At 37.6% G+C, this 15,343-nt stretch overlaps 2 protein-coding genes across 2 annotated transcripts in view; one reads left to right on the top strand and one right to left on the bottom strand.

The window, feature by feature from the left end:
- LOC140148152 (sodium-coupled monocarboxylate transporter 1-like) overlaps positions 1–2,927 on the top strand; it is a 32,541-nt gene extending 29,614 nt beyond the window's left edge. Inside the window, exons 14-15 of the mRNA XM_072170012.1 lie at positions 88–221; positions 2,265–2,927. Of these exons, the coding sequence (XP_072026113.1) occupies positions 88–221; positions 2,265–2,315 (185 nt within the window). The 3' untranslated portion in view covers positions 2,316–2,927. The remainder of the gene's footprint in view (positions 1–87; positions 222–2,264) is intronic.
- A 3,824-nt stretch (positions 2,928–6,751) lies between these two features.
- Positions 6,752–14,454, bottom strand: LOC140148151 (3-beta-hydroxysteroid-Delta(8),Delta(7)-isomerase-like). The gene is made up of 4 exons (XM_072170011.1): positions 13,771–14,454; positions 13,256–13,292; positions 9,108–9,250; positions 6,752–7,617 (listed from the first exon to the last, which is right to left on the bottom strand). Exons 1-4 carry the CDS (start codon positions 14,069–14,071, stop codon positions 7,415–7,417), a joined length of 684 nt encoding a protein of 227 aa, XP_072026112.1. The 5' UTR covers positions 14,072–14,454; the 3' UTR covers positions 6,752–7,414.
- Between the last annotated feature and the right edge of the window lie 889 nt (positions 14,455–15,343).

Here is a 15,343-nt window from a genome sequence, read left to right as displayed (position 1 = left end):
TATCAAATATATCAAATATAAACAGTGTTTAAACAGGACATTTGAATATAATATATTATGTCCCCTGTTTTTCTTCTTTTTTTTAAGGTCCTACCAATCCACAAGATTTGGACCCAAAGACATTTATGTCTGTAGCCGACGCAATGTACTGCTGTTGCCCAAACTCATGCAAAACGTTTTGTCGGTGCGGGGTAACTTTGAATGGACCAAGTGACATAAAGGTTGGTATCTCGACGGTAGTCGCAAAGGATTTTTCGTCTCCCATAATTATACTGAAAATATGTTGATTTATACGACTTGAAGGGAATTGCCGGATGATGCTGAAAAACAAAAATCGATTAGCGTTTCCATTTTGATAACGAGAAGGCCCACATTACTTTTGTTTGGAGATAAAAAAAAAAGCGCCAACTTTCAAAATTGCTCCAAAGTGCACACTGTGCTTTCAATGTGATTAGCAGTCTACATGTATAATGGCCGATGTGTGAAATGCAGCCAATGGGCTATTCCAGTTGAAATCCATGGAGGTCGTGACCTCAATCTCGCACACATATCAAATAGAGTCACCCATTCGGGTATACCCATTTGATATTCACACTCCCTGCGTGGAAGATGTCTTCCATATAGACAGTATGGATTTCAACTGGAATAGCCCAACGGTTCCTCTCGTGCAGGATTTGAAGGATTTCAATTTTTAGGCCCCATGTCACATGGGGGAAATAATTATAAATCGCACATGCAGCATTTCTGCTTATTTATTATCATTTTACAAAATTCGGCAGTGTTTTAATAGATTTTGATCAAAATGTGAAACTATCTTTGTAAAATTTACCGCAATTTCCTGTGATTTATCAAAATTGAGCACGATTTGTAGTGATCAGTCACAAGCAACATTTGCAGTGTTCGGTTACAATTAATTTAGCATGATTTTAGGGCGATCTCCCATTTCTCCCCATGTGATATGGGGCCTTGTAAAATAATACGCCTAACGTCCTAAAGATGTTACAGCTAGGGATTTAGTGTTTAACCTGTCTACCTTTCGTGATTAGTGCAGGATTAGGAGCCCGGGATTAGGAGAGCAATGCGCAAACATCCATGATGTTGGCCTCGTCAGTAGATATGATAAAAATGCCGGGTAAAAATGAGTGGCATATACACTACGCAAAAAAAGTTTCTTTATGGTTAGGAAATTTACCCACTATTAAAATCTAGCGACTAATTTTGTATGTTTGCTAAATAATCGCATGCGAGTAATTGTCCTGCGCATTTTGGCACCTCACTCACTACCCTACGACACTCCTGAGAAAAGATATGAATGTTTAAGTAACACGAGGTCGAAAAATTAAAATTGCAAACAGGCCTATTCAAGTTTTCAGCATAAAAGAACACACAAAAAAAACATGCAGATAACATTTTTTGTTTACTTGCTGAGCACATTTCAGGCATCATACTGCCGCGACTTCCAACTTCACTTGAGATTAATCTCTTTTTCTTGCAGTACTTTGTGTGTCCATCGTTGGCTTCCCTTACTGCAGCAGCCACGCGGCGTCTCGTGCTCCTAATGAGGCGTCGAATGTTACCTTGCTCAATCCCGTTCCATTCATTAATAACGATGCGACGCAATCCCACCAGAGTTGTATCTGCCTTTATCTTCTTTTTGACTCGTCTCTTGAGCTGATCCCAAAGGTTCTCCAAGGAGTATAGATCAGGGCTTCTGGAGGGCCACTCAAGTGTCTCAATTCCTTCTGTTTTGAGAAAATATTGAACATACAGTATTTTCCAAACTGCTGTAATCATGACCTGTTTTCAATCCCTTTTCCAAACCCATCTCTCAAAACGTAAATGTCTTAGTACCCACACGCCTTTGTTTTTGATCATTCATCTGCACAATAAGCAACGAATTATCCAACATGCATCAGGGAACATGCTTTAAATTCAAATTGAAAAGGCGGGAATAATGAAACCGTCTTTGATCAGTGAATCAGCTCTAAAACCATTGAATAGGCTTCTTTGCAATTTTAATTTTCGACCTCGTGTTACTTAAACATTCATATCTTTTCTCAGGAGTGTCGTAGGGTAGTGATTGAGGTGTCAAAATGCGCAGGACAATCACCCGCATGCGATTATTTAGCAAACGAACAAAAGTAGTTGCTAGATTTTAACAGTGGGCAAATTTCCTAACCATAAAGAAACTTTTTTTGCGTAGTTAATAATCTGTGATTTGTCATTATGAGAAAATAATAACTGCTCTTATTCATTTCTCACAGATTATACACAACATGGAGTTAGAGACAACTGGGCCGGAAGATGAAAAATAATAACAGAACGCGGTTAATGTATGTTTTTAAAAACAAGCCTATGATTTTAGTATAGTCAATAAAGCCGAAGTCAGATAGTTTACTTGTATTGTATAAAAGAAGTACTGGATCAGGAGAGTATAGTAAGTCATTTGATACAATAGATCACAATATGTGACCCGGCAGCACAAATGAGCCGTAAATTCCCTAAATTGTATTCTGAGTTACGGTGTAAAATGTGTACAAAAAAAGGTCATATTCATCGGTAACTTAAGCTGGCCCGACATCCGTCTCATTTCGATAGTCAAAAACTAATCAATAATCCTATTGTTGAAGTGGATAATAAGCTTCTACCTTAGATGGCTATAGAACTTTTAACAGCTCTGGTCTTTGTTTGCTTATATTGTTAAATCCTGTTCAAGTGGTGGGTTACCAGGCATTGTATTTTGTACAGGTATGCATAACCAACAATTAACAATGAGAGAACTTTCTTAAACAATTAGTTGGTTTTTTAGCGGGTTCGCCGTCGGACAAGTTTAGAACTGTCAAGCTTTCGTCAGGAGTAGCTCTGACTTCTTCAGGACAAAGTACCTAAGAATGAGACATGTAGACCGCCCCTTGTCTACTGATGACTCTGAAAAGAGTAGACAAGGGGCGGTCTACATGTCTCATTCTTAGGTACTTTTTCCAGAAGAAGTCAGAGCTACTCCTGACGAAAGCTTGACAGTTCTAAACTTGTCCGACGGCGAACCCGCTAAAAAACCACTAATTGTTATGAATTCCCGTCGTAAAAGCCTATCCCACAACTTCTTAAACCTCGTTGACTTGGGGATGATTTGAAATGACCGCCAATTATGACTGTTTGCCAACAATGTGGAAAAAGAGACACATGTAAAAACGTAAAAAGCTATAATTTTGTTGAAGGAGCTAAGTTTAACAAACCATAACCCCCTTCTGGATATCGTTTGAAGTCAAATGATATACCATTTTTAAGTTTATGATGTTTATTTTTTTAACACGAAATAAAACAAAATTGACCGGGGGAGGAATTTACGGCTCATTCGCCGTGGACGGTCACATATAATATTTTACTTTATACGGTGGCGCACTATGGATTCAGTGCAATTATTTACGACTGGTTCATGAATTATCTCTAAGCGATAGAAAATAGTATGTAAATTATGATACCAGCAAATCTGAACTTATAATCTAAAAGTATAATATGTGGTGTACCACAAGGCTTAATACTAGGCCCTCTACTTTTTGATCTGCCTATCAATGATATAAATAAAGCGTCGAGTTTGTTAGACCTCAAGCTAGGTGCCGATGATTCGACAACTACACACAAGTGATGATATTGTAAATGATACATCGTTGATTAACAAGGAACTATCAAGTATAAGCCACTAGCTTAAGTCAAACAAACTCTTTGTTAACGTTTATCAGCACAGGGTATCACATGATTAAAAACTTCGCTAGAAAACTCTGGCACCTCTCACAAAATATTAAATGAAATAATTGGTTGATTTTAACTTGTATTAAGGATACGATACATGATTTACCGACAAGTGACTCATTTCGGAATGCGATCATGAATTTTGAAGAAAAAAAAAGTTTCCACAGGCTTTGTTGGGATTCGAACCAGCGATTCGGAACTTCCTTTGATTACGCGTCTAGCGCTTTACCGCTCGGCCAAGGTGGCAGTTGAGTGGAAGAGTGTAATGATAAATCTCATAATGCCATCTTTAGCCTTTTGTTTACTAAAAAAAGACGCGTTTTGTAAAGATAGATTAGCCGTTTTATGCATAAAGAGCACAAACCTTTGGGAAAGGTTTTAAACAAATAATAAAGACACTGATGTGATGATGAAATTGCGTAAGTCGGGAAATATCTGCGTCGCAATGTTTTGTTTTGGTTTTAGGAATTTGACCTTAAAATTTACGACTTCATGACATTATCATTCGAAATCAACAAAAGATATTTTAACAATATATGGCCTCATTCTTTCTCTAGAATGTTTTGTACATGTATGTGAAATAGCTTCAACAATGGTTCGCTGCATAATGGTAAAAACAGCCTTGACCTAAAAAAGGGCGAGAGGTACCATATTTACCGATTCAGGCTAAATTTAAAATTGATATAAAACGTTTGTTTTTTGATCGATTACAAAAATTAATTTTTGTCATATAAAGAAATTGTGTCTGGCGTGAATTACACTACAGTTTTTTATTCTTAGGGCTCTTTAGCTTCTTCAAATAATGTTTTAAATGATAGAGTGAATCCCCTGGCCCTCTATAATTACGCACAAAAGATCGAGTCCCCTTAACACAAGAACTAATGAGCCATATTTTGTAACACGGATTACCAAGGCGGGGAGGGTTTTTTTGTTTTATCTCCCCCCCCCCCTAATTTTCGATTAGTCTCCTCAATATAAAAGGAAAAGACTATTTCAACCTAACAAGTAAAAGGCCAGTAGCTCTTGGAATAATTTCACCCCCCCCCCCGGTCATCTTTGACGGCCGGTACCCCCGGGTGTTAGGTGCTGCGCTGGGGTAAAAATGTTATCACTAAAATGAGCGCCTAAAAGATTACCTTATGGCGTTTTTATGACAGATAACCCCCTTCGTAGTTCTAGGGTTAAGTAAGGTGTTTTTTGTGTGTTTTCTAACTTCCTCGAGATCGAGGACGCCTTTGGAAACAAGCCTTTCAAAAAACTTTAGGCCTATATGGTTATCTTATTATATCTACTTGGTGTGAACAGATAATGTTTTTGTATTTTACATGTTATATCCGTACTGACGCGAGTATAGTCCCACCCCGTTTTTTGGGTGAACATTTTTCAAAATTGGGGGGTGGGACTATACTCGAATTTTTCCTAGCATTTAGGTCTAGGTCCTGGGACACTCCAAAGCCGAAAAAATAAATAACTTAAAAATAAAATAAAAATTTAGTTTCTGAAATTTTTCGAAAATTTGGGGGTGGGACTTTACTCGAAGGTGGGACTATACTCGCGTCAGTACGGTATATATTCTATATGAAACCATTCCAATGTATTTAGGGCACGGATAGCGACGTTTTCACGTATTTTTGTGGGGGGGGAGACATCAGACATATCGCGATACAATACACATTTTATGGCAAATTATTAAAAATTGATAATTTTGAATTTAACAAAAGTAAATTTTATAAATCTAATGATATGTACTTAAAGTGCATGTAGATGGGATGAAAAGCCGTCCATCATATGAAAAATTTGACCTGTCGTATTGAAGATATTTTTTTTCCTGGGAAAAAATGTATATCTTTAATATAAAAGGTCAAAATTTTCAATTGATCGTCGGCTTTTCGTCTCAGCTACATGCTTTAAGTACATATCATTATATTAATAAAGTTTACTTCAAGGACTGTTAAATATCCAAAAAAAAATTTAAAAAATGATTACTAATTTGCCATAAAAATGGGTATTATATCGCGAATTTCAAAACATTTCAAAAAAACATTTGATATCGAAGGACATTCCTTACATTCAGAATGCAATTCGATATGTCAGGTCTCCAGAAAATACTGTGCAAACGTTGCTGTCCGATTCCATAATGCAATTTGTGTAGATTGTTATACTGTAGTCATACTGATAAAAAAAATGACAATTCAAATCAAACGTACAACTGCCGTTCAATAAACATGATAAAAATTTTGCCCAAACTAAATCTTGTTTATAACACGTTTATAACGTTTTAAGAAACGTTTCTTAAAACGTTATAAACGTGTTATAAGCACGTTTTGGTTTGGGCAATCTGTACTAACTAACAAATTTCGTCATAGAATCGGTAGAGCTGACTCACCAAACTGTTATTTTTGCAACAATATGCCTGAAACACTTGTACATTTATTTTGTGAATGTGTTAATGTTACCCCTATTTGGGATGAATTGTGCTTTTTAATCAATATTGTGTCTGGGGAGTTTTTTACATTTGCCGATTTTGGAAAAAATGTTTGGTGTTACCAATTTGACCGAACATGATAGTTACATCAATTATGTTTGAAATTTTATTTGCACAGATGTAAATTTCAACAAACCCAGCCGAATTCGGTTGCTTTTTTAAGATCATGATGTGTGATTTGATTGTATGAACAGTAGTTGGTAAAGAGCAGCGGGCTGGTGGTTATTATCTTTATGTATCAGAGTTGTAAGTTTTCGGGAAAATTTCCTGGGTTTGTTTTGGTTTAGTTCTTTTTCGGGGCATTTTCATGCATTTCACATGAGTTTTTTCGTGGCTTACATAACTCTGTCGTGTGTCTTCCCCCACCAGACCCAAGTACATGGAATTAAAAAAAAAACACGTTTTGGTTTTATTGAATACGCTTTAATAACATTTAAATGTCAGGTTATATAAAGGTAATAAAAACGATTAAAAAAACCATTTTAATTTTATGAAATCAACTATGATAATGGTACTTTAAACTTGATCTTTTTGGCATTAAGTTTTCAAAAATAGGATTGTGTATTTGTTTTTATTGCCATTTAACACCACACAAATGTATTGAAGCAATGCTGATAAAAAGATAATTCCACAAACTGTATGTTGAACTTTGATCCAATATCCTGACGATTTTACATGACGTACTGGATGGATATGTCAAGTTGCGTGAAATAAGTATTATACTTAAAGATTAGGCTAATAAATGAGATGAAATGTGTCAGTCTGTGCAAGACGTCGCCCATCTTTTACTGTTCTTTTCGTCCAATCACTTTCCAATTTCTTCCGGAACCATTTCCCTGACACCTTGCAGAAGCCAATTAAAACCTTTGGCGACCATTCTAAGGGCATCTGGACATTTTGTGGACTAAAGTTTCTTCGTGTCTGTATTCAAACGGATGTGTTTGGGATCAAAACATTAAAATGTTTAAATGCTAAACATTGTTTTTGCATTGTATAATGCGGTAAATTAACCATACATGTTGCGTTTTTTATCATCTTCATAGCTACCTTATATCGCGTAACTTCTTAGATAATTATTCAACCATTCCTTCCTTGATAAATAATTAAAATTCATATCGTATTCGTCTCTATGCGAAAATCATCATTTCCATTTATATACCGCAGTTTAACAGTTCTTAATTATTTGACCTTCTTTCTTGATTGTCCATCATGTAGCGCTTGAGCCGCGCTCACTTCTCCCCATGCCTTTGCAATAATCATTGGTGGGATGATTACCCATGGTGAATTCATACCGACCATGTACAGCCAGAAATAGATCAGATGCCCTTTTGGAGAATGAATGTAATCATCGAGATGTTCTGTGATGAAAAATATGACCACTCCTGCAATAGATAGTTAAGTCAGATTCATTAAATTTCGTTTCTCCTTGTAAAATACTGACAAGAGCAGCCAGGATTTCTCGAGCTTAGGAAGTGTCTTATTGTTTGAACAATGCCATTGTGATCATATAGGATTTAGCCATGTTACTAACACCAGAATTCTCCGCATAGGGAGAAGAGGGTATTTCCGACACCTTTAAGGGATCCAAAATGAGCGTTTATTGCGTTTCGACAGTATTTTTTTGTGGGACATGAGAGCACCTCAGACCTATCGAATTGCATTCTGAATACGAAGCATGTCTTTCTGATATCAAATAATTTTCATTTTTGAAAATCACAATATAATACAAATTTTATGACAAATTATAAAAAATTGATATTTTTCAAATTTTTGATATATAACAGTCCTCGAAGTAAATTATATAAATCTAATGATATATTCTTAAAGTGTATGTAGCACGGAGGAAAAGCCGACGGTCAATTTAAAATTTTGACCTTTCATATTGAAGATATGGATTTTTTTTCCAAAAAGACCTAATTTTATTTTGTGTTTTGGGAAAAAATCCATATCTTCAATACGAAAGGTCAAAATTTTCAATTGATCGTCGGCTTTTCATCCCACCTACATACACTTTAAGTATAAATCATCAGATTTATAAAGTTTACTTCAAGTACTGTTAAATATCAAAAATATCAATTTTAATGATTTGCCATAAAATGTGTATTAAATTGCGAATTTCAAAAATCAAAATTATTTGATATCAGAATGACATTCTTCGTATTCAGAATGCAATTCGATATGTCTGATGCTCTAATGTCCCAAAATAAATACTGTCCAAACGTTCATACCCCAGCCCTTAAGAGTATAAGAGTTTAAGTAAAAGATCTTCAGTGTGCCATTCATAATTGTCACTGATGTGAGTCCGTTGACACTGATCAGATTTTCTAAGAGCAATGAGCAGTATGGCATTTGACCTTTCAAGGAAGTGATATTCGGAACACTATTGCCAGTCAGGTATTAGAGGCATTGCTTGATGGAATGAGTTATATTCGCGTCTGACGTCCATGTCAATCAAACTCTGAGCGGTCTGTGATTGGTTATAATTATATCATAGTTTTAAAATTGACAGGGACGTCTGACACGAACTCGTTTGTCTATTTCTGTGTGTTATTATACCATCGTTTTGAGTATAAAAGGCAGTGAGAAATGGAATAATTTCAAGGGAACATCAAATCTTACATTTTATTTTAATTAAAAGGTACATTTCGTGATTTCAGCATCCTCTTTTTAGAGTGTGTTTTTAAAGACATACACCAAAAAACATAAAACTTCAGTTGATTCGGACATCGTTTTTGCGAATTACGCATACGTACAATCGCTGTCGCATGCATATTACATGATTACAGTGTCTATATGCCACTGTGTTGTAATTTCCGTCCGTCTACATACTTTTTATTTCAAATCTTAAATCTTATAAACATGATGATCTTACCATAAAACTGTCCCATAGCGACACATATTTGAAGAACATTTCTGTAGGATGCTTTATTGACAACTGCCCAGAGTATAAGAAAGCACAGAGGTCCTTCTATGTACGCTGTCACACTCTCTATTGCCACGATGTAGATGTCGTTTCTGTGAAATAGAGCATAATAAACGTATCGATAAACTAAACTATATTGTACCAGTTTCAGAACAATGGCATAACTGATAATTATATATACAACAACAACAACAACAAAAAGCATAACATCATAATTATTTTTTCATGTCGGGCATATCTAGGCATTAACAGCTGAAATCTATAGGAGATAACGCTGACGAAACTTCGGCAAGTGACCTGGTGAACGAAGGGGTCGCCGTAGATAGCTGGTCTGGGTATTTTACAGGACAGGCAAGTGTAGCCGACACTGGGTGTTACCCTGATCGGAACCGCCTGTTAACGAGGTCTTTATCATCGATCATCTGCCCCGCCATTACCAGATGAACCACGGGGAGAGCGGAGATTTTTTTCCTGCGGGGAATTGAACCTGTGACCTCTCGCACCAAAGGCAAAGACCTTAACCAGTGTGCCACGCTGCTCCCGCTATAATGCAACAAGCAGCAGAAGCATGGAAAGAAAAGCTACAATGAATAGGCAGCATTGAAGAGATTGTCTTGCAAAAGTCTCTTGAATTTATTCGTGGATGAATAATTCATGATGACATCTGGCAGAGGTTTCCACAACTTAGGGCCATGATGGAAAAGGACTTTTCTCTATCTCCCCCGCGCTATTGTTAAACAACTTCGGGTCATGGTGGAAAAGGGTCTCATAACCATAAATCTTATTAGTTCGTGGAATTGATTATATTGTGAGATATTAATCTCCGAGACTTTTATGGGAAACAAGATCGGTCGGAGGAAAGTCGGGGAAACATACGCCAGTCAAAATTTGAGAGTTGAGAAGAACATGTCAATGCGTTGTTGGATAGGTAACCAGTGAAGGTTAATTGTGCAGAATTGGAGTGATGTGGTTACCTTTCTTTATCATGTTTATACAGAGTGGTTAAGTGTTCCGTACAAACTTGATTCTGTCTTCAATGGAAGCTACCATACCACATTTGTTACATTTTAATCGATCACAAGGAAGATATATAATTGAGAGTGTATTCACAAGCATGATTGGACATTTTATTGCAGAGGTAGTTCTAATAAAACGTGTATACAGTGGGTCTCTCCGTTATGATGTCCGTTTCACGACCTGGACCCGGGACCTGGACACCCGGCCTAGACAATCTTAATTCACTTACGAAGGAGAGATCAGAACATTGGACACTGAACAGATTGTTTTCCTTTCTGGTCTTTGGTTCATATTTATTTAGCGAAGGTCTCTTTATTTTGTCTCTAGGAAAAAAAGACACACAACCGACCAGTATCTCAACTTTGCGCAATTGGCTATAAACACCCCAAAGATCACTTTTCCATTCAAAAAGCTGACAAGTTTGTGTATGTACACCATTTTACAACTCATGTTCTTTGGGTGGATTTCATTCATATTTACGACGCCGACAAGTCCTTTAAAGGAAGGTGAAAGGAACACGTATTTTTTTTTTGGTACATGTGACTAATTCCTGACATTTATACGGGCATTTATATAGCGTGATACTGGTAGTCTACAGTGTTTTTATTAATGATAATCGTCATGATTAGGCTACGTAATAAATTGATATCAGGAAGACAGAAGAGTTGAGAAGACATACAAAGAGATGGGAAGACATTCAAGACAACATAAGAGAATAGACTGGCCTGAACTTTGCCACCTCACAGAGGGCAGTGGAACACAGGAACAGAGAGGAGAGAGGGAGAGATTGTCAAGATGTCATCAGTGGTGCCCAAGTATTAACAATGATTAAGTAAGCATGCCCATCTCGTCAAGTACAAATTTTGACTTGGACGATAACGGACTTGGACGAAAAGGAGGCCGGGCTAAATGTATAGCACAGTGACTTGTACGCTTCCTTATGTTAATTTTTGCAGATGCTACAATGTATCATTAACCCAAAAAATACGTGAACTCATTTATTTGTCTGATGACCGTGACTCCACTCCGATTAGATCTTCATTACTTCTTCTTCTTAGCGTGTCCACGACACAAGATTAAATGTGTTTCAGCCAGTGCTGCACACATTTTTCAGCTGCAGTTGTGCATATTTGCTCCAGTTGAGGGCAACACAGTAGGTGATCCATTGTTTTGTGGTTCTGTTCCACATGCACAATCGCATGTTACATCTGTATTTTTCGATACCCCATTTGCCAAGGTTGACTTTACATCTTCCTACACCAGACCTTAACCTATTGAGGCATTTCCATTGAACCCAACTTGCATCTGCACCAGGTGGTAGTTCTTCACCAACAGGAATATTCCTAATGGCATAGAGCCATGGCCGTTGCCTTCAGAGTGTGAGCACTTGCACCCCAGCTTGTTCCGGTGAGCTCACTCAAGATGTTGTTTCTTGTACTGACCTTCATCATGTTCATCTTTGTCTTCTCAACATGATTCTTATAGGAGAGACACCTATCTAGAGTAACTGAGTGTTCAAGTGCTGTACGAGACCAGGTGACCTTGAGATGGCGTTTGGCTTCACGGTTGCGTAAATGGAAGACACACATCTGTGTCTTTGATGGGTTGGCTCGCAGGTGGTTATCTTCATAGTATGGTGTGAGTTCATCCAGAGCTTTAGAGAGGTGTTCTTCCACAACTGTGAAATCTAGATCTTGAGCTCCAATACCAAGATCGTCAGCATAGATGAATCGATCAGTGTTCTTTGTAGTTTTACACACCATCGATATCAATTAAACATGTTTGTTTGAATTTTACATTGTTTAATTGTGTGTAAATCAATGTGGATTTAATGTAGGTTTACAAAAACACTTCTTGGTTGGTCGTTCGTGTAGATGTTGAAGAGGAGTGGTGCAAGTACACTTCCCCTTGAGCCTACGCTATCTGCTCTTCTTGCTACCCAACTCAACAAAGAAGAGTCTATCCTTAAACATGCTTTCTATCAGTTCTGTTAGATGTATATCTTTAGGCAGCTCGTGGATCTTGTGGAGAAGACATCGATGATTGACTGTATCGTAAGCTGCCGATAGATCGACGAACACAACCCCAGGCACCATTCCTTTCTCGTAACCTTCTTCGATGTACTGGGTGAGGTTGAGAACTTGGCTGGTTGTTGACTTGCCAGGGCGGAAACCGGCTTGCTCAGGGATGAGGCGTTCATCGATGACAGGTGCGACTCTGTTGAGTATTAGGCATTCCAAGAGCTTGTATTACTGTAGAGTGGACACCCGGAGTGGACATTAGTGCATGAATTTACAGAGCTACAGATGTGCTACTGTAACAGTTTTATAGGTCTTCCACCGTCACTTTAAAATTCATGCCAGTGACAAAACAACATGAACAATGTCAACACAGATCCTCGTACAAAATGTAGGGTTGCTGTAAGTTGTTACTTGTTTTTACAACTTTCCATCCACAAAGACAGTCTCGACTCTTTTATCATTCAAAGAACTCTGATGGTTTCAAAAAATATGATTCGACAGAATCAAAAGCTTTCTTGAAGTCAGTCCACAAAAGTTATGCAAAGTGTTATAAATTGTAGCCGTTGAGGCTGGCTAGTGCGGCTTTCTTAACTCGTCATCTAGGATGTGGGTTTGATCAACGCCACGTCCTTTCCTAAACACAGTTCAGTGCATGACCTCTATTCAAAGTCAACTGCTGACCTCAAATTGTGGTGGAGTATGGTTCTTAAAATTCAGCGGACATGTCCAATGTGAATATCTTGTGGGATGATAGGGTTGTTGAAAATCCAAGCGCAACTTCCGATTTGACATACCATGTATATATGCCTACAGACCCGGGCATACAGATCCCGGGATATACAGATAACATGATTTCGAGATAACTGCACTGACATATCGCATTTGATATCACCCGGCAATTTACACCAGACCATGATCAGACTCTGACCTTTGGAACAATAAGGTTCTTACATTGTACATGATATGATAGCCAGCTCAAGAACAACTATGCCCTGGCCTATATAAATAATGAGACGTTTTTTCTATTAGAGTGTACATCAAGGCCTAATAGATACTTACATGATATACCTGCTGTCTCCTTTGGAATATTCTTTCCCTGTTTAATAAAAAAATAGTAATTTGGAAGGAATCACAATTCATACTTATAATAAACCTGATAGGTTGCAGACATGGTTTAAAATACACTATAGGACCTGGACACCTAATTGCCATTAGGCCCTTTTTGTAATTGACTTTTTTTTTCTTGAATGCAATTGCATTTTTTGTGCCTTTGAATTTAAATCTTACGTGCAAGAGATTTCTTTTATTTTCTGCCCGCCCCCTACCCAGCCCTGAGTGTCCTAACAACCATTTTGTTTTTTGTAAAATTTATATCACTCTTTTGTTTAATATTTATAGGGACATAGGCCTAATTAAAATAGCTTTAAGCTAGAATTTTAACAATTACCCAACAATAAATGATATTTTACCCAACAAAAGGGTTGTTCATAGGGAACCCGCCCACTGCCACCCAGTTGGGTAAAGTTTTACCAGAGAAGGTCCTGTTTCTGTGATATAACTTGAATTTAACTTACAAGTTTGTGCCAATATATCTTGTTTCCCTGGATAAGTATCCCGAAATGTGACGTAATAGCCTTCCAAGAATGTATGTATACATCCACACAGACACCACCAAGCAAGTATTAATCGTTCCCCAACACTGAAGCGCCTGCCATTCTTGTCCTTACGTACAAAGACCCAACATAATACCAGTATAAAACCAAAGATGGAGAGAAGTGTCCCAGTCACTGCATAGCCTGGCCAAGCGTTTTCTCTGTAGTGTGGTAGTTCGATGTCGCGAGGGTAGTAGGGGTGAGGAACTTTGTCATTTGCCATATTTTTGCATAAAAGAGACCAAATTGTAAGTGGCAAGTCGGCAAGTCAAGTTTATGGCCTGATGTCGATGCCGCGCGGTTGTCGTCTGCTACCGGTTTGATAGACTCATCAACATGTGGCCGTGAGTGGTATTATACCGTATCCCGGGTATATTGGTATATTGGCCCTATCGACCTGAGTGTGATCGGCGGCGCGGTGAAGCTACTGAGCTCTGCAACGGTCAGCAGAGTTCGAGTTGTAACTAAATTTAGCAGCACTTATGTAACGATAAGTTATCATTTAATTTTTATTTGCTATCATGTAGGCCCTAGTAGCGCAGCAGGTAAACAGTAAAAGGTAATCCCCAGGTTTCACAATATAGCACCACGTACACGATCACTGCATGATACACTGTGCATGATCAATAATCAATCATTGAATATTGATAATAAGGATTGCAGTTTGTATTTAGGAGCTGGTCAACTTAAATTATTAGGGCCTATAGGACCAAGGGGGTGACACTAAATTCACGGTTGTTCTATTAGCAACGCAAAACCTATGAAAAATTCCGCTGGTTTGCTAGCTAGAAAATGAGGCCAGTTATCGATCCGTTATGAATAATTCATGTTCGACCCCTTGATCACGATCTTTTTTCAGAATTTAGGCCTACCTTTATTTTTTTCAAACCCGATTTTTTGGCATATTTGTAATACTTACACATGTTCTAACTTAAATCTATGAGCAAACTGTCAAATTCGCCCTATTTGTAGTAAAAAGGGATGATTTTCTGTTGGTCCGACATAAAATCATAATTTTTTAGATTAAAGGGGCATTTCGTGATCCACAGCCTCATCCCCCCACTTTTCCCAAGAGTTGAGATTTTTACACCACTGGATACCTCTGGCTACATAATGTTTATGTACCAAATATTTCTTGCAGATTAATTCGTTTAGCAAAAATATCGTTAAATTTGAATTTCGTTCTGGTGCACCAGAACGAAATTACAACACATTGTCTATGGAGCAGTGTAATACACATAATCATACATAACTCGCAAACGCAAAATCGGAATCATGTATTGGGAACTTTCATAATGATTGCCTATTATCATTTTGGAAGAAAAAAAGAAAAATCTAAAAATTTAAAAAGATCGTACATTAAGCCTTTAAAGGAGTATTTCGTGATCCTGACATCCTCTTTTTATGACATTTTTCAGTACTGACTCCAGTTACTGTTCATTTTCCAATACACAATACAGAGTGCTCTCACCATTGACGCGTGACCTGACTGACC

The sequence above is a fragment of the Amphiura filiformis genome, chromosome 3 (genome assembly GCF_039555335.1).
Source record: "Amphiura filiformis chromosome 3, Afil_fr2py, whole genome shotgun sequence".
Classification (NCBI taxonomy): Eukaryota; Metazoa; Echinodermata; class Ophiuroidea; order Amphilepidida; family Amphiuridae; genus Amphiura; species Amphiura filiformis.
This window is presented reverse-complemented; position numbering and strand designations above follow the sequence as displayed.

Bases quoted from the DNA above. Each gene is read 5' to 3' on its own strand.
- LOC140148151 (XM_072170011.1), bottom strand. From the start codon at position 14,071: ATGGCAAATGACAAAGTTCCTCACCCCTACTACCCTCGCGACATCGAA. The intron at 13,293-13,770 runs GTAAGTTAAATT...TTTATTAAACAG, and splicing joins AGATATATTGGCACAAACTT to GGAAAGAATATTCCAAAGGA. The intron at 7,618-9,107 runs GTAAGATCATCA...TATCTATTGCAG, and splicing joins CGCTATGGGACAGTTTTATG to GAGTGGTCATATTTTTCATC.